At 43.6% G+C, this 20112-nt stretch overlaps 1 protein-coding gene across 4 annotated transcripts in view; it reads right to left on the minus strand.

Moving 5' to 3' along the window:
- Nucleotides 1-1069: 1069 nt before the first annotated feature.
- PRDM5 (PR/SET domain 5) overlaps nucleotides 1070-20112 on the minus strand; it is a 330811-nt gene continuing 311768 nt past the window's right edge. For 2 of the 4 annotated variants that reach the window (XM_073655566.1, XM_073655553.1), the window contains 2 exons: nucleotides 6286-6390; nucleotides 1071-2676 (listed from right to left, as the gene is read on the minus strand). In XM_073655566.1, the coding sequence (XP_073511667.1) occupies nucleotides 2512-2676; nucleotides 6286-6390 (270 nt within the window). In that variant the 3' untranslated portion in view covers nucleotides 1071-2511. Of the gene's footprint in view, nucleotides 2677-6285; nucleotides 6391-20112 lie in introns of all 4 variants that reach the window. The other 2 variants (XM_073655558.1, XM_073655543.1) reach the window with 2 other exon arrangements.

Below are 20112 nucleotides of genomic sequence, written 5' to 3' on the forward strand. Positions count from 1 at the left end.
TGAGAGCTCGACCCTCCTCCATCCTCTCCCCTTACCATAGAACTTTGTGAGCACCAACTGCCATCGCTTATCTTAGTAATTAGTAAGTCTGTATTCGCAGAAGACAGATGTTACCCATGAACTGAGAATTTTGAGAATGAAAGATCCAGTCCAGATGGAGCAAGAAGCAGATTTCTCTAATAATATATATTATTTTCTTATATTCATGTGTCCTATTAATTTATTAAATAAAAGTTTAAACAACATTAATCTTTAAATATCTAAAGTTGAAAATTCAAAGGAGCTGTTATGCTAGAGTAGCTACTCAATCAGGATAATAGGTAAATCTAAATACTGCAACTGACCCTGCCGATTTCTGTATAGACTAGAGATCCGGATTCCACAGTCCTTAGTGGTTCCTGCGTGAGCAAAGATCGCCCTAACCACAGACTAGAAGATGGTAACTCTGACCTATACTGCCTAAAAGACCGTCGAGTGCATCACGTTCCTCCTAAAAAAACTGAAGGACAGAGCAGAGTGTGAATTACCTACAAAAAGGAAAGTGGGATCTTTTCCTTTTTTTAAGCACAGAGTGTGTAAAATAAGTCACAAAATAAAGTATAAAGTACGTACTGTTAGAAAATATGCTGCCAACTTACTAAAAAGAAACAGAAGGTAGGTGCAGAATAAAAAACAGAAACAGCAAGGCGAAAAACACTAGCTGGAGTTTCACTTACTGACTTTAAGCTACAGCAGAATGGCTGAATATCCATAAGAAACTATAACCAGCAGGAAATGCCAGCAGGGGGACAGAATATAAAGCTGCACCCGAAAGGTGATAGGAAGACAAATGAAAACACCTGTGTTATGCTAAACAGACTGCAGACAGAATAATAGAACATAAATACTCGGAGAAAAGATGTGTCTGCTGTAGCTCGGTGGACAGAGAAGCCAACCACAAAACACAGGTTCAAGGATTTGAACCCAGGAGCATGATAGAAGCCTTTATTATTCACACCATACAAAGCATTTCAACACCAGAATAGAATCTTCATCCTTTTGGGGCACAAGACCAGTTCACTTCAATTTGCATTTTTTCATTATCTTACTATAAGCAAAGATTTGGGACTTATAGATCTATTTAGCATGGACTTGGATGCTGAGAATCATGTTCTCATGAGAACTTTGGTGTGTGCTTGCTTGAAATTTTATTCTGAGTATTCAGTTTGTAGATTTGTCCCCTACAACATATTATGTAAAACAAATTTACGATATTATAATTCTTTAATGTTGCATTATCAAATGAACATTCATTTTATAAAGTCAATACAAGTTCAGATAGCAATGAATTCCCTTAATACAGTACAGTACATCTATTGCACAAATGGACAAATGGACCAAATAACAAAAAAAATGTTCAAAGAGTTGAATGGAATATAAGTCAACTGTAAAAGCTGCTCAAAAAGACAATGTAAAAGAATAATACAGAAAAGACAAAACACATTTTGACATTCCGAAGGATTTAGTTAGGGATACATAGTAAACACCTCAGCCCCAATTCATCAAGACTGACGTTTCATATCTGAGGGGGTCCGAGGAACCTGATTCATTAAGAGTCACATGCCTCTTAATGAATCAGGTAAGGTGCAAAGTGGCATGCACCTCGCCACAAATCTTTCACAAGTCAGGGACTGGAGTAAGATTTTTGGAATAAGGTACATTACCGCTGAGCATGAATTTGACGAGCAAAGGTCGCTGCTCTCCATCAAGCCCCTGTCCTGCCCCAGCTGGTCCCATTTTGTTGAAGCTGGAGAAAAATGGTATAAAATTGCCAAAAGTAACAAAAATGTTCTGCAGCATTACTTTGTATTGCTAATTTTCAAAGCTTTTTATGTGAGTTTTCTCGGGTATTGGCGCCATATTCTCTGCCATCCTAAAAAAGACTTCCTCCACAAAGCTGTCCTGTGTAATAGACCTAATGCACTAGCGCCTGTTACAGTATCAAAGATTGTCTAGCAAAACTTCACATTATACAACACATAGGATACAACTATGTAAAAATGCTTGTTTCACACAGAAATACGTGAAACATTTTTCAATCATTATCCATCCCTTTTCTTCCCTAAAATGTAAACTGAAAGGCTGCCTCATTTATGACAGCACACACAGATATTATTATATGACATCAGTTAAAATAGTCTTTAGGCTGAGTAACAAAACTCAGACACCACTGTAAAGTGAATAAAGTGCCAATATTTACCCTTTTGAATGACTTCAGAAATGGTACAGCTCTTTTTACATTTGAATTTTAGACTTTCTGTTAAGATTTTCATTATTTTTGGCCCCTTTATAAATTAATAGATTCATCATCACTGTTAGGAATCCATTATAAATGAAGACCCATGAAAACATTAGAGCAGAGCTTAAGATTGTATTGGTCCTCATACAAATACAGTATGACTCAAATAGGCAGTTACTTTGTGTACCGTCCAGGTAAGCTAATTTCATGATGTAGGTTCTCGCAGCTGCAAGTTAACTGTCGGTTTCTCCATGGACGTTCTCCATATGCACCTTGAGGTAGTCATTTCTTGTAAACTTTTTGTGGCAAAGCTGGCACTCTGCCATAGGTCGATTAGGGTTATGAGTCAGCTTGTGTCGGATCAACATTTTTTTGAGTGAAAATGATAAGTCACAAACCTGAAAAATAAGTAACACGTTATAGTTCAAGAGAATCTGTCGCCAGGTTTTTGCTACCCCATCTGAGACCAGGATGATGTCGGGACAGAGACCCTGATTCCTGTTATATATCACTTACTAGATTGCTTGCTGCAGTTTTGATAAAATCACTGTTTTATCTGCTGCAGATCTACCAGTTATCTGACTGCTGAACTCTGTATAACTCCGCCCACACCACTGATTGACAGCTTTCTGTGTACACTGTGCATAGGCAGAAAGCTGCCAATCAGTGCCCGGGGGCGGGGTTATAGAGAGCTCATGAATTTGGAGAACTACATGGCAGCAGGTTTATTAGTCCTCTACTGATAATCTCTTGCTAATAAAACAGTGATTTTATCAAACCTACAGCAAGCAGCCCAGTAAGTGACACATTGCTAGAATAAGGGTTTCTGTCTCTATATATTTTGCTGCTCTCAGATTAGGTGGATAAAAGCTGGTGACAGATTCCCTTTAATAAAAACAAAATTTAAATTTGTAATACAGTTATGGAAAAAATAAAGTAAATATACACTTTTGATTTTAAATTAAAGGGATATTATTATCTCAATAACTGATAAGCTTATCATTATATGTTGAAGGTTTTAAGTGTATTAAGATACTTAATGTTCGCAGTCTCCTCCAGATTCTAGCAGCCCTTGCTCCTCTTCTTCATCTCTTGACCAGTCTTCAGGTTTATCAACTCACACACTGTATTTCGTGTGGGATGGTGATCACTTTCCAGTGTAAGCCTATAAGACTCAGAATGAAGGTCCATAGACTTACATTGAGAATGTGACTTCCGCTACACAATTGACCGCCAGAGTGAGACAGCTAGTCTGATTTGAGGTCATGTGGTTTCAAAAGAAACTGGAGTGGCGCAGGGAACTACAGTATAGGAGACAGTGTTCAGTAAATATTTTAATGCACATACAGAACACTACACACAGATATGAAAGATTAGGAAATAAAAATTTAGCTGGAAGTGCTTCATCACATCAATAGGACAACCATTTTCTAAATGTAATATTAGCACTTATCAATGCAATAGAGGGGATCTATTATTAGAGATGCCTTTTCTTTCTGTAAATCAATGCAGAAAGACAGTAGCTCTGGAATGGCGCTAAAGAATATAGTACTATATGTATGACTACTCTATAAATCAGGAGTGCACAATCTTTTTTGGTCCAAGGGCCACATATATATAGTTCATACTGAACCAATCCAGGGGTAACACTAAAAATTAAAGGGGTATAACCCTCTGTGACATATGTGGCATATCGAAAGTATATACCATACATTTCTGATAGATGCAAATTCTACTTACAGGACCTCTTACTTCAAAAAAATCAACACTAATGATAAGTTCACACTAATTTTTTTTTGCGAAGATTTAGAAATTGATTACTCTTTAAAGTTTTGACTGATTTTAATGGGAAAAGCTCTTTCAGTGCATACAGTGCTGTTTATTTCACGTTATTTTGTACATTTTGTGGTAAAAATAATAGAGAGATTATTCAAAGAGCTTTTAAAGGGGTGGTCTGACATACAAAGTAATTCCAGGCGAGTCTGATGATAGTTGTAGTCAGTGGCCGCGGTCGCTGTCTTTGTCTAGCATGTGTTACACTCACACTGCTAGATTCAGATAGGGGCGAGACAGGTTACATGAATTCTTTTGAATCCTGGGGGAATTGTTACTCAGGGAGACCATAGACCCTGTGCTACAGCTTCTCTCAGGCACACAGAGGTATTGACCCTCAGGCACAGACACATAGGTTGTTTCACTTGCTGACCCGACATACTTCACAAGAGTCCTCATAAACAGTAGAACAGTAGCATTTAATAAGAAGCCGCACAGCCAGTGCAAGTTAAGTCTTATGAGCAACAGGTTCCAGTGACAAACAGTACAGTTTCCTTAGCAGCACAGCAGTTCACAGTCTTCCCAGTAGTACAGGACAGTACAGTTCTAATGCAAAGTCACATTAATGAACACCGTATTCTTTACAGCACAGTGAGATGGAGGAGGGGGAAGGGTTTGCTGAGGGAGATGATCCCTGTGACACCATTTCTTCCAGTCCTTATCTTTCTGCCTGACAATACTATGCACTGCTAGTTCAGAAACTCTACCTGACCTGTGCTTAGCTTCACTCCTGACTTGAATCCTTTTCACTTGCAGGGACGCTTCTGTGAGATACAGAACACACACACTACCTTTCTCTTCGGCTCCAGCCAGACAGTAAACAACTTCCCCACAATCCCCCTGTAGCTCTGCTAAAACACTCCCTTTCTCCTGTGACTGTGTTAACCCCTCTAGTTGCTGGATGCTTTTAAAGCACCAGTACTACTACTGCATGTCACACTCCGCAAAAGCACTACTTCTGCATGCCACACATGTATTAAATAAATAGTTAAAAAAAATGGTGTGGGGTCCCCCATCATTTTTCTAACCAGCAGAGGGAAAACCGACAGCTGGGGGCTTTGGGATCTGAACTGACAAAAGAGAGCACGCTATCTTTGTGCACGTCACAAGGACTATCCCACCCAGCCCCTGAACAAAGTGTCACTGATGACGCTTTGTTTCAGGGAGGGTCAGAAGTTGCAATAGTGACCGCAGCCTCTGTCCCCCTGATGACGCTTCGTTTGAGTATTCCAGCATGCACTGGAATTCTCAAACAAAGTATCATCATAAAAGGAAGTAGCAAAAAAAATAAGAAAAGCAGTTAGATAGTGTGGTTAGGGAAGGATAGGGAATTTTGAATTCAAGAAATTAGTTTAGATTCCGACAAGCTTACAACCTGCAGTAACCCTCATTCCATCATACCGCTGCATGACCAGCTCTACCCTCACCTACTGTACCCTCACCCATCCCCTGTAGACTGTGACTCGCGGGCAGGGTCCTCTCTCCTCCTGTACAAGTCGGTGACTTGTATTGTTCATAATTATTGAACTTGTTTTTTATTATCTGTAAACTTTTTCACATGTAAAGCACCATGGAATAAATGATGCCATAATAACAAATAATAATAATAATTATGCCATTAAATAGATAGAGATTTAGGACAAAAATTACGTTATGTCAGACCACCCCTTTTAAAGCATTTTATTTTATGTGGATTTGCAGTAAAATCCGCTTGTAAATCCTCGTAAAAAAAACTGTGTAAATAGGTCCTAAAGAGGAAGATGTGATGCATGCACATGGCTCTCTATAATGGGTTATGGGTTTTTTGGTTACTGCCTATTGATTCAGAACTCCCATAAACTACAGTAAAGCGAGCCACTGACACGGAAAGCCACCTGTCTAATTCACATACTGCTTTCTGGTTAAGGGACCCCATTCTTCTGATGTACGAGGCATCCAGAGAGGTCTACACAGAGCACCTTTAGTACTTGCCAGTCCCTCCTCAGCTGCTTGCCATTACTCTTCGGTGTATGGCTGCCCACATGTAGTTAACCTGTCAGTCAGGCATTTTTCTGTTCATGTGGTTGAGGGCTGCATCGTGGGCTGCATGAGGCCCCCGGGCCACATGTTGTGTACCCATGATATAATTAATACATAGTAAATAAATATTACTATACCAAGACAGTAAAGCTTACATCGCATTGGAATGGTTTCTCTCCAGTGTGCGTCCTCATGTGCTCATCAAGTCCCCGCTTTTGGCTGAAAGCCTTGTTACATTCTGTGCACTGGTACGGCTTTTCCTGTATTTAATGACAAGATATAAAAGTATATTATCACAAGGCGTCATATTGTTAAAGATCCTTCGTTTCTGACATTGTGGTGGTTTTACGCTCTCTGGGAACTCATATTTCTATTCTCTCGCTTCATTTTCATTGTATAACTGTTCCACCAAATCTTTTACAGTTCCACCAAAACTCAATATAAGAACTTTCTCCAGCCATGTTTCAATGACAAGAGCATGTGACATTACATTTGCTTTTTTAACACTCTGTAAACCATAAGTCATCAAAATAGAAAAGCAGTAATCTACACCACTGTCTTGTCAGCTCATTATTCATGCGTTCACTGGCTCATCGTCCATCATCTCATAAGCACTTCAAAATATACATAGTATGTATTAAAAAAGATTACGATAATTTCCTGAAATGTGAGCAATAAATGGGAAACATATATGCTCCTTAAGGACCTCTCTGTGACCTGAATGGATAATACAGTTAAGCAATATAATCCTCTATAATAAACAGTGCAGTCTTATACAAGTTCTCTCCATGACAGATGTGTGGACTGATATATTAAGGCAGGGAAGGTATGACTAGGTATGGTAGCAGGGGAATGATGAAATAAACAAAAGGAAGATGATGAAAGCAAGTGTAGGGGCTCCGATCTAGTGGTCATCGTCTATCAAATTATCTTTATTTGGTAACCCAACTTCAATGTATACAGTATAAACAGAGATAAAAGCAGCAAGACTTCTAAAGGAAATATATTTATTAGTTCTCTACATGTAAATCTGGTTTAGGGATGAACGAGCTTTAGAAAAGAGCAGAAGAAGCAGAAGAGTAAAAAAAAGAACACACCAAATAAAAAAAATCAAATATAATATATTCACGTACACATAAAACTATGTAGGGCACTTGTCTAAAAAACACATGTATAAAATACTACTAACACAAAAATATTCCTCCAACCAACAACATTAATTACCTGTTAACACGATAGGTGATAAACGTATGACTGACTCTACCAATCACAAAAATAGGTGTCCTATGTCACCTGTTTGTACAGAGCACTACAGTGCATGTGGTTAGAACCATCCCGATTTGGGTAAACCTGGTCACTGCTGGGATGGCTTTTACGCTTTTTTTTAATCAAAACTGGTGTTTATTAAGTACCCTGTGTTATTTATATGCACTATTGCTTTTATTTATGTTCAGCAGGGTATATGTTCATTTTGTTTCTGTTTTGGGTTTTCTGTGCATGTGTTATGACTGCCCCATACACAGTCTATAGGAGTGGTGGTCATACAGTCACACTCCCATAAACCTAAAGAAGTGAATGCTGCTGTGGTCAAGCATGTGTACCATCGCTCCCTCCACACAGGAGACATAAAACCCCTGTTCATAGGATGTATGATCAGCATTCAGTACTGATCATACAATACATTTATCTTTTATTGTATAAATGTTATTAATGGGATAATCTCTTTAAATTGAGCAGCAGATACTTTAAAATGATTACTGATTTTTTACTTTTATTACATTCAGTTCTCTTTTGTTATGTAATTGCATATAAAACACTCCTGATGAAGCATTTGTGAAACGCGCGTCAGGTGTTTGGTGAGCTATCAGTTACAACATATTTATGTTTACTTCATGTGACTCCTGATGTGGGATACTGTTTAGATATTTTTGCATAGATATATATTTGAATACTAATGAATATTATTTATATACATCCTCATTGTTGACAAGTTTATATGCAATGTGTGATGTATGACTTTTACTACCGGGGGCCCCTACAGTTGCTCAACCACCAATTTTAGTCTTTGTGTGTATTGCTGGGAATGTCTGTACCCATTGTTTTTATGTTTTCTACCAAATGAAGTTTAATCTTCTAAATTAATTGGTATCATTAACTTAGCCCTGGCACATATTTTGCTCCGTTTCGGTTTCCTCTATGTAATTGCACAGTCCAATTCACAAGTTAATGGCATTGGCATATACTCTTACAATATTTAATGGATTAGTGTTTCATAGGGGTGCTTTCCATTATCACCTCCATCAAATAGCTAGAGCACATGTAAAAATTGTATAAATGCACGGACATCTATAAAGCACAGACAGCCCATTTGTTTCAAAAAGCACCATGTAATGTTTCATTTTCCCTGTACTGGTGCTTTATGGAAAGTGAACACTTTTTGTCCAGTTAGATTAGGCATATTTCCTTTTCCACATTTTGTCTAGGAACAGACAAATAGAATTAACCCCTTAAGGACTTTCCTTTTTGGATGTACGACAAAGCAATTTTTTTTTCCCATTTGTTCTTTGCCACATTCCAAGAGCCATAGTATTTTTTATTTGTCATTCAACGTAGCTATATGAGGGCTTGTTTTTTTCAGGATCAGTTATATTTGTCAGTGGTATGATTTTGGGATACATATAACAACCTATTTTTTTTAATAACTCTTTATTGGGAGAAATAGAAAAAAAACACTTTTGTTGTTTTTTGATCTTTTACATTTTCTGCTATTTACGTTCTGTACAAATACAGTATTACCTTTAGGGTTCGCTCACACTGGCATATAATATAACACGGCTGAGTGCTATCCATTGTTTTATCGGCTAGCACTCGGACCAGTGTTATACTATGGGGCAATGCATATCAGCGAAAAAAATCCCAGCATGCCAACGATCTGATCACACACCCTATGACTGTGTGTGAAACATTGCACTGCACTCTGATGTCATTCAAGTGCAGTCTAATGTACGCACACAGAGACAATGAAGAAGATGAAGAAGTTATTTGTCTTTTCCGCATAAGATTCTCGCATGTGAGAGAATCGAATCACACTCAGAAGACACTTGGCTCCATCTCTGACACACTGAGCCGAGTGTCATTAGCATAATTGCCCCAATTCTCTAGCATGAGAGAGTATATGACAGTGTGAGTGAGCCCTTACTCTGTGGGTCAGAATAATTATGGAGATACCACATGTTTATCTTTTATTAATGTTTCACTACATTTGCACAATAATTATACTGAATAAAATCATTTGTCTTTGTGCCACCATATTCTGAGAGCCATAAGTTTAACATTTTTTCATCAATGGAGCTGTATGATGGCTTAGTTTTTGCGTGACAAGATATAGTTTTCAGTGGTACCATTTTCTGATACATACGACTATTTCAGCACTTTTCATTACACTTTTTTACAGGTAGAATTTACAAAAGAAACAATTATAGAATTTTGTAAAAAAAAACACCGTTCACTATTCAGATTAATTAACATATTAACTTTATTCTGCAGGTCAATACAATCATGACAATACCCAACTTATATAGGTTTCTTTATGTTTTATCATTCTCACACAGAAAAAAATCATATGGGAGGGGTTCATTATATTATATACTGTACGTATAGACCTATACATTATTTTATTCATTGTGGGGCTATTTGAACAAAATCCATCAATCCTAGTATTATTTTTGTACTTTTTTGTCCACGATACAGGGTGAATAATGATATAGTTTTATAGTATGGGTCAGTTTGATTATATTGATAACCATTTTATATATTTTTTGCCGCACTAGGTTTACTTGGTCAACCACTGCATTTACAGTGGTCAATATTACTCTTTTCTGAGTGTCCTCAGTGCAGATACTTATCCATCATGCATCAGGGAGGCATTTGATGGGCTCCAATTTTATTTTGCAACTTGATGACCCCAAACATACAGTCAAGTCAGTTATATGGGTTGTCCAAGTTTGGGATGAAAGTCTGAAGCAACTCTATGTAACTGCAGACTTCTGAATCCTTACAGCGCACACACAGCATTCTGTCGGGATTCTTTAGTGCCAGTGGCGAGAACAGGTGGTAACGTGACTGCATGTATGCGATTTCCATACTTCCGGCCACATTCCGACTAGATGTGTGCGGCCTGTCTCAATGCACGTGAATGGAGTGAGGCCGAGCACGTTTAATCGGCACGTAACCACAAGAATGCAAATCATTTACTCTGACACCGGAGAGTGACAAAGAGTGACTGCAGACTTTGATACCAAAGCTGGACAACCCCTTTAAGAACTATTTTCACTATAAAGAAGAACAAGAAATCCTGAAAGCGATTATATTGCCTCCACAGAGCCTTGATCTTAACATCATCAATACTGTTTGGAATTGCATGAAGAGACAAAAAGATTTGTACAAGTCTACATTCACAGAAGACCACATCTGTGGTTAGTTCTCCAAGATGTTAAGAACAACTTCTCAGCAGAGTTCCTTAAAATACTGAGTACAAGTGTAAAGGTGGGAAGAACTGATGCTTAAAGGATTGAAAGCCAAAAGGTGGAGGAAAAATTGCAGCATGCACAATTTGCATCCGTAAATTGGATCACTCTCGGCCATATAAATCAATGGATCTGTCATAAAAATTGTACCGCGCTCGGATGACATCTGAGTGAAGTCCAATTTTCACAAAATGACAAACTGAAGAAGATAGAGTAATTTTTTTCTATCTTCCCACATCCGAAAAAACAGATCACACTCTGATCAAACTCTGATCAGAGTGTGATCAGAGTTTTGATTAGCATAAGCAGCACGATTTTCTCGGATGAAACCTTAGATGTCTCTTTTGTTTATTCATTTGTTAATTGCTATAAATAAACTATTAACACTTTTGAAAGCTTTCTTACATTGCAGCATTTTATCGACAACTACCCATAACTTTTGCACAGTATCGTATATCGTTTTTTCGCAATCATGTCCTGAGAGCTATCACTATTTCAATTCTTCATTTATAAAGCTGTGCGAAGGTTTGTTGTTTTGCTTAACAAGCTGTAGCATTTATTGGTGCCATTTTGCGACATGTACAACTTTGTGATCATTTTATTATTTATTTATTTATTGTGGGGAGGAATGGACAAATGTGTCAATTCTGGAATTCTGCTTTCAAAATTGTAATGGTTTCAGTGATACCAAATAAGTAATATTTTCAAGACACATTGTTTTTTTTTCCAGATTAAAACACTTTTTTTTATTAGGACCACTGGGTTTTTGGGGAAGTTGTTTTTTTTCTTTTTTTAAACACTTAAGAACATTTTTATTGCAATATCTATTAGTCCCTCAAGGAGACTTTGATATGCAATCTTATGATTACATACTAATATACAACACAACACTACCTTAGCAGTGCTGTGTATTACACTATCTTGTCAGTGGTTGACTGACAGCCTATCTGACTCCAGCAGGATCGGATTGACTATACCATATGGCAGACCCAAAGGCCTTTGTCAGGCCTCAGATTGCCATAGTAACCCATCGGTACCCTGCGATTGCACTGCAGGGGTGCCAATGGTTTGACAGAGGGAGTGCTTCCCTCTACGTTAAATTCCTCTATTGACTATTGACAGTGTTATATTAGTGATTGAACTGCTAGGATCTGTAAGAAAGCTGGACCTCGCAGTTACAGCAGTAGCCAGGCTGTGAATATCAGTCAAGCGCCTGAAGTTGATCACACCGGTAGGTAAGCTGTGCAATCAGCATGACGTGTATATCCATCATAGAGAACAATGTGACATATCCTCCTGATGGATATATACTTCAAATAGCGTTAAGGGGTTAATATCCAAAAAGGATTGCTAGTGTAAAAGAAAACAAGGGGGATCCCATTGTTTTATTGGGTCTGTTTAGGTTCTGTTATGTGTCAGTTTTTATAACATCTGGGTTCCGCTATGTGACTGTTTCTATGAACAGACATAAAATGTAATCCAGACAGACCCCTCTACTCCCATTTGCATCAGTTATGCAAATGCAACAAATTCAACAAATAGAATAAAAATGTGAACAGAGCCCTATAATTCATTGCTTTGGTTCGCAGCAGTCATACAACCTGTGGTCGGCTTATTTCGAGTGAGGACAATGTTATACTGAATTAAAACTATATTGATTTTTCAGACATAAGTACACTTCAGCCTTGCATTTAACTATGATGATGATGGTGATTATATTTAATTATATATAATTACTAAATGGCTGATGTTAGTATGTACACTATGTATCAACCAAATGAATGGCATTTCTCCAATCCTGGCGTAACTATGAATTAACTATGCATTCAATACATAAAGTAGAAACATGTTTTTATACAGTATGTCAGAAAACATTATGGGATATGTCTAGACCCTTACTAAAACTAGTTCACAGAAGGCAGGAACAGAACTAATGATTTTTGTTTTCCTTGGAAATGGAGGTGATGTATTTTATCTTGTTGGCACAGGACAGAACTCATCACTGAAAAAACATGGAGTGCAGTTTTACAGCTTATGAGGACTGACCAAGGGAACACATTTCCTTACAACTAGTTTATGTTTCCACACCGACCTCTATATCCCTGAAGGGTTTAAAGCTTCCTTCCTTCTCTCTCCTCCGAAAAGTCACACAGATGGGATACTGTCTCCTACAATCATTCTCTTTATTGGAGCACATGACAAAATATATGTAAAATATATCTTAATTTATCAAGTCAAAATATTAGCATTAATAAGGTCTGGACAGACATGTAATCAATTTCTGGCAGATCTGCTATTTTTTCTGCAGGAATGTGGAATTTTAGCTGAATAAATAGAAAATTCATTCTTGCATACTGATGTGCACAGAAAAGTTTTTTCTTCTTTTTTTTTTTAGCTCACTAAAGTTTGGGAAGTATTGTATACCAAGGCACTAGAGATGAGCGAATTGATTCCCAGGACCTTGGTCCAACAGTCACAGTATCGTGGATTCCAGGGCTCCTGTCCAGCGGACACGGAATACGGATGTGTGGCACCCCAGGGGTCTGGTTTTCCACAGTAATGTAATGTTATGTCTGAGAGCAGGTGGGAGGTCCTTTGGTCAGGGATCCTGTGCATGCCACACCTCCTGCCCAGTCTTGGGAGGGGAAGAACTTCCCCTGTATAAACCCTGGGCTGAGGCAGGGTTAGTCAGTCAAGGAGAGTAGAGACAAGAAACAGTCACAGGAAGAAACAGCAGAAGCTCAGTGGGAGCAATACTACTACAAGTCAGGGGCTGGCAGCTGCAGAGCTCGCCCTGACTGAGAAGCTTTCTTACAGGACCCGGCGTCCGAGGCTGTGGGGACTAACTCTTACCCAGCAGCAGAAGCCGATCGGCAGGGGATTTCAGGTCCTCAGGCCCAGAAACCCGAAGGCACGGTCACACGCGTGGGACCAGCACCGCCATCGTGGAGCGGAAGCCATTAGAAGGCCCCGAGTCACTGGCCATACGGGTGAGCACCACACGGTACACTCAGGGACGTGGGCTACTTATATCCGCTTCTAGCAAGGTAGCCAGAAGAGTACAGTCAGTTTGGGAGGCCTACAACTCCGCCTGGCCAGGGGAGATCCCATCTGCTCAAGGATTGACCAGGCCCCGTTCACTAGCAAGTACTCCGGGAGGGTCTATCGTTGTTACCAGTAAAGACCCTGAATTACACCGCACCGTCTCTGAGTGGTTCCTGCTACCCCCATCATCCACATCTGCTGCCCTGAGGCCATACCCCTCCCGTTGGGGGTTATACCATCTACGCTGCACCATCCATCCACCGGCCTCAGCGGACTGTCTTGCAGCGGCAGCTCCATAGCTGCATTCAACGGGTGGCGTAGTCGTCCTACATCTACCGCTGTTACATCGCCGCTCATTTTGACTCCCTGGGCACGGACCGGGTCACCGCCACGAGACTACAACCCTCAAGAGATCCGTCTCCGGGTAAGCTCCCGCGTGCGCAACGCAGCGCGACACAGGCCCAGGGGCGCGTCAACTTTGGCGTAGTCGGCAGGATTTCGTGCCCGCAACCACCGGGTACTGCGTGCCTGAAAAAGAGACTTTTCAAACTTACCTGTGGTGAAGATTCCCGCCATCCGGCGCCATCTTCAGCCTTCTTCCCGCCATCGGTGATGTTTCCCGCCATCCGGCGCCATCTTCTGCCTTCTTCCCGCCATCCGTGGAGTTTTCCCGCCATTGGACGCCATCTTGAGGACGCCGCGCGGGAAGAAGAGGGGCGTGGACTCCGAAAGCGCGCGAGAACTGAAGCCCCGCCTCACGTCCGGACGTTGCGTAAGGTCCTGGAAGGAGCCCAGCAGATGCCGACGTCACAGGAGCGCGACGGAAGGTCCTCAACCCTGACGATCCACTGCGGAGCCGCGGCCTACGGAACAGGATCATCGCAAGGTAGGCCACGGTCCACTAGGGGGGAGGAAGATGTCGGATACGGAGGAGAGCTTCACTGCCTCAACCCCTGCCAGCGCTACCGCTGCTGCAGTTATGCCCTTCACCATGCCCTATATCCCGGGAGCAGCTTGGCTACCCCAGTACTCAGGGGAGTCACATACCCTGCATGACTTTAGAGAAAAGCTGGATAGCCTCTTCCAGGTGTACCCCCTCACAGAAGAGCAAAAAGTGAGCATCCTGGTGGCCCAACTAACCGGGGCAGCCAAAAGGGAAGTAAAATCCTGGCCACCTGGGAGGAAGACTGTCGCAGGGATACTAACCCGGCTGAAGGACACCTTTGATACCCGCACCTCAGCCGAGATTAAGCTTAGATTCTACGGGTGCAAGCAGCGAGCGCATGAGAGTATAAGGGACTATGCACTAAACCTACAAGAGGCCCTGAGGGCCATTAAGCAGACCGACCCTGATGGAGTGGGAAACGAGGACAGGCTGTTGACCGAACAGTTTATAGAGGGACTGTATTGTAATACCCACCGAACCCAGTTGCGGGCAATGGCCTTACAGGATCCCCATCTGGGCTTTGCACAGTTCAAGGACAGAGCCATCCGGGTGCTCCGAGAACCGGCACCGGGTGGCGTTGTGACCCACAAGCGCCCTGCTATCACTTACCACCAGGAGGCGGCGCCCTTGTCGGCAGGGCCTGTGGGAGCTGATGCGCAGGCTTTGGACAATGACCCGGCTCCAGACCTACACCATCAGGTCCAAGAGCTAGCTAAGAGCGTTGCTGCGCTAACCCGAACTGTGCAGTCTTTACAGGCTTCCACCCCAGGGAAGATCCAGCTGGCATCCGGACCGGAGGACATCCCGTGGCGTCGACCAAGGAGGACCCCACCGGCCAGAGGAAGACCCAGTGACCGATACAGCGAGGACGGACGACCCATCTGCCGCCGCTGCAATCAACCTGGACATATGGCAAGGTACTGTTCTTTAAACGGGCACAACCTGGGGTAGAGGGCCAACCCCCAGGAAAAAGATCACCAGGCCCATCGAACTGGCGCGACAGATATGTGGGAGGACGTCCAGTCTTGCCTGTGGTACTGGATGGCATTCCCATGAGTGCCCTACTGGACACCGGGTCACAGGTCACCACCATCCCGTACGTGCTCTTTAAGCAGTACTGGAATGACTCGGATATTACCCGCTACCCTGACGACGACTTGAGTATCATCGCCAGCAATGGCCAGCCCGTGCCACAGATCGGATTTAAAGAGGTGACCATCAAAATCGGTAGAGTCGAACTGGCAGTACAGGGACTGATCATTGTAGATATTGACAAACATGAGAGTCACCCAAAAATAACTCTAGGAACTAATGTAATTGAAAATTGTCTTGCAGAGGTGATTTTCCTTTTACAGCAGGTTGCCAAGAACGCCAGCTCCGGCGAGCAGCGGGTGCTCCAGAAAGAGATCCGGTCACTGATGCGACGGCAACAGGTGGAACTCTCCGGCGGTGAGATTGGTAGCGTAAGAATGTGTGACCCTTTTCCTATTGCCATGCCCCCAAAAAGTGAAATGATGATTTGGTGCCGGGCAGCTATTGGTCTGAGAGGTAGAGATTACCAGGCAATGGTAGAACCAGTTTACTCAGACAGTAGGCCCACCATTTTGACAGCACGGGGGGTGGTCAATGTACGCCATGGGAGGGTGCCCGTTCGCATAATCAATATCGGGGAGAGGGAAGTGTACCTGCCCCGGTATGCCACGCTAGCCAAATTATATACCATCAACCAAAACTCTATACAGTCTGTGGAACCCTTGCCTCCATCTCACCCGGAGGAAGGTAACGGCTCTAAGAAAGTAATGGAGGATTGGTGTCAGCAACTACACTTGGGAACTGACTCCACTCCCTCCCACCAGAAACAGGGAGTCTACCGGGTGGTTCAAGAGTATGAGAGAGTGTTTAGTAAACAACCGTTAGACTTCGGGCGAGTCAAGGGGGTAGAACACCGCATCCCCACGGGAGATCATCCTCCCATAAAAGAGAGGTATCGACCCGTACCCCCTGCACATTACCAACACGCCAAGGGGATGCTTAGAGACATGAAGGAGGCTGGGGTAATCCGGGATAGCTGTAGCCCCTGGGCAGCCCCACTAGTTTTAGTCAAAAAGAAAGACAACACTATGAGGATGTGTGTAGATTACCGGAAAATCAACCGTATCACACACAAGGATGCGTACCCTTTACCAAGGATAGAGGAGTCTTTGGCTGCTTTAAGATCTGCTAACTTCTTCTCCACCTTGGATCTCACTAGCGGGTACTGGCAGGTTCCTGTAGCAGAGGCGGACCGGGAGAAGACCGCATTCACCACCCCGATGGGACTTAGCGAGTTCACCTGCATGCCGTTCGGACTCTGCAACGCTCCGGGAACCTTCCAACGACTAATGGAGTGTTGTCTGGGCCACAGAAACTTCGAGACGGTCCTGTTGTACCTGGACGATGTCATCGTATATTCCAAGACGTATGAGGACCACCTGAAACACCTGGCGGAAGTGTTCGAAGCTCTGGCAAGTTACGGCCTAAAGGTGAAACCCTCCAAGTGTCACCTCCTGAAACCAAAGGTGCAGTACCTGGGACACGTGGTGAGCGCTGACGGAGTGGTTCCCGACCCTGATAAGATCACCGCAATTAAGGAATGGCCAAGCCCCTCCAGCGTAAAAGAAGTGCGGCAGTTCCTCGGGTTGGTAGGCTACTACCGAAGGTTTATTCCCGGTTTCACCAAAAAGGCAGCACCTATGCAGGACCTCCTGATAGGCCAGTCCCGGAAGGCCAAGAACCAGAAGCCGCCCTTCAAATGGGAGGAGCTGGAAGAAGAGTCCTTCCGCCAGCTGAAGATGGCCCTCACGGGGGATGAAATCCTGGCGTACCCGGATTATAGCCAGCCCTTTATTCTCTACACCGACGCCAGTAACATCGGGCTAGGAGCCGTACTGTCCCAGATCCAGCAGGGGAAGGAACGAGTAATCGCCTACGCCAGCCGAAAACTGCGACCCACCGAAAGGAACCCCGAGAATTACAGCTCATTTAAGTTAGAGTTCCTGGCCGTAGTATGGGCAGTCACCGAGCGCTTTAAGCATTATCTCGCTTCTTCCCGGTTCACCGTGTACCCGGATAACAACCCGTTGACACACCTGGACACGGCAAGACTCGGTGCCCTGGAGCAGAGGTGGATGGCCCGTCTGTCCAACTACGAGTTCACAATCAAATACCGGGCAGGACGCTCCAATACCAACGCGGACGCCCTGTCCAGGATGCCCAACCTGCCGGACGGAGGAGAAGATCCGGAGGGACTGGAAGAAGTTGAACTCCCTGCGTTCCACCGTCATGGGACTATCCAGTATTCCCACCGGGTAAGGAGTAAGCAGGCTGCTACGTTGAACCCCTTACCCCACTACAACTGGGCGGAAACGCAAGACAGCGACCCTGCCGTCCGACTGGTGAAGGAGATGCTGACTCGGCCGGAGGCTCGCCTTGAACCAGACGCTCCGGAGGAAGCCAAACAACTATGGGCAGAGAAGAGTCGACTGTTCCTTTACAAAGGGAAGTTGTGCCGCAGAATGGTTAACTCCCGGACGCATGAATTACTCTGGCAAGTAGTGGTGCCACGAAGAGACGCAGCCATGGTGATGGAGGCATACCACGACGGAGCTGGACACTTCGGGTGGAAGAAGCTGGAGTTCCTGCTGCGCGAGCGGTTCCACTGGGTAGGCATGAGGGGAACCATCGAGAAGTGGTGCAGAGACTGTGGCCCGTGCAACCTGAGAAGGAAGGACCGTGCCAGCCAGAAGACTCCCCTGCAGTCCATCGTCACCCGGCAACCGTTGGAACTGGTAGCCTTGGATCATGTAAAACTGACCCCAAGCAGAAGTGGCTACGTCTACGCGTTAACCATCGTGGATCATTACTCCCGGTTTCTGGTTGTCGTCCCCGTCAAGGACTTAACGGCTCAAACAGCAGCTAGAGCCTTCCAGCAGCACTTTTGCCGTCCACACGGGTACCCGGACCAAGTGCTGACGGACCAGGGACCTGCCTTTGAAGCGGAGGTCTTCCAGGAATTCTGCAATCTGTATGGCTGCCGGAAGATAAGGACGACACCCTACCATCCGCAAACTAATGGACTTTGTGAGAAAATGAACCAGGTGGTAATGGATCTTCTAAAAACGTTGCCCCTGGAAGAACGCAGTCTGTGGCCTGAGAAGTTGCCCGATCTGGTGGACCTATACAACCACATCCCGGTAGGTTCCACCAACTGTACCCCGGCTTACCTAATGAGGGCAAGACCTGGTAAGTTACCTGTTGACCTGGAAATGGGAGTCCTGACACCCGAGGACACTTCACCAGAAACAGACTGGGACACAGAGAGGCAGCAGCAGTACCGGAGAGTACAGGAGAGCGTGGAGCGAAGTCTCTGTCAGGCTAGGGAAAGACAAGAGAAAACTTACAACCAGTATGCTCCCGCTGTTCCCCTGGTACCCGGAGAGCAGGTCTTGAAGAGGAAGAGACGGCTCCACAAGTTGGATGACCAGTGGGAGAAGGACCCGTACACCGTACTGCCCTCAAGCCACGAGAACCCGAAGGTTTGTACCATCAGTAAAGACGGAGGGGAAACCACAGCCATTGTATCCCGGGACCACCTGAAGAAGTGTCCCGAACAACTGAGGAACCCTGAAGAGGAACAAGAAGACCATCGACCCGTAGAGGAAAGGGAAGATATGGTTAGTACTGTGCTCGGGGACTTCCCTCGGTCTTGGACTCAAGTCAATGGTGCAGTTGTGGTACCCGTACTCACCTTCCTCCAACCAGCATCCCAAGCACCTACGGAGCAACAAGTAGAGCTGGAAGAACAGCCGGTCCAGGAGGCAGAAGACTCCACACAAGCAGGACAGGAGGATCAACCCTCTGCTTATAGTGAACCTGCCGTACCCCAAGTGAGACAAAGAGCCGGTAGACAGCTGCCCAGTTTACCCTTGACAGCTCCTACACCCTGTAGTTCAGGGCCAGACAGTCAGCTCCGTAGGTCCACTAGGGCCACTAGAGGCCAGTTACCCGCACGCTGGAGGATTTGAAGTGTATAAATTGTTTTATTTATGTTTATCTGTGTATTGTTGCTTGTGTATAATTTTGTGTTTCCAGTTATTTTTAGGAATCCTTGGTGGATTTACTGGGAATCCTTGTACATAGTTGGAGCGTAACCCAGGATGGACTAGAGACTGTTAAGGACTCGGGGTAGGACAGACCCCTACCTGGTTACGTCTCCCTGTTTTGGTGAAATGGACACCTTGCTTTCTTCAAAGACTACACCCGGTTACGGACATGCCGTGACCACCTTTATGTGTTTCTTCTTATTGTACTATTATTGTTGTTATATCTTGTTATGTTTTTTCTAAAATATGTTTAGTCCCGGAGTACTAAATTTCACTAGGGGGGAATGTGGCACCCCAGGGGTCTGGTTTTCCACAGTAATGTAA

This window comes from Phyllobates terribilis, unplaced genomic scaffold, assembly GCF_046119375.1.
Source record: "Phyllobates terribilis strain yellow unplaced genomic scaffold, ASM4611937v1 Scaffold_1__5_contigs__length_1240528914, whole genome shotgun sequence".
NCBI classification, from domain to species: domain Eukaryota; kingdom Metazoa; phylum Chordata; class Amphibia; order Anura; family Dendrobatidae; genus Phyllobates; species Phyllobates terribilis.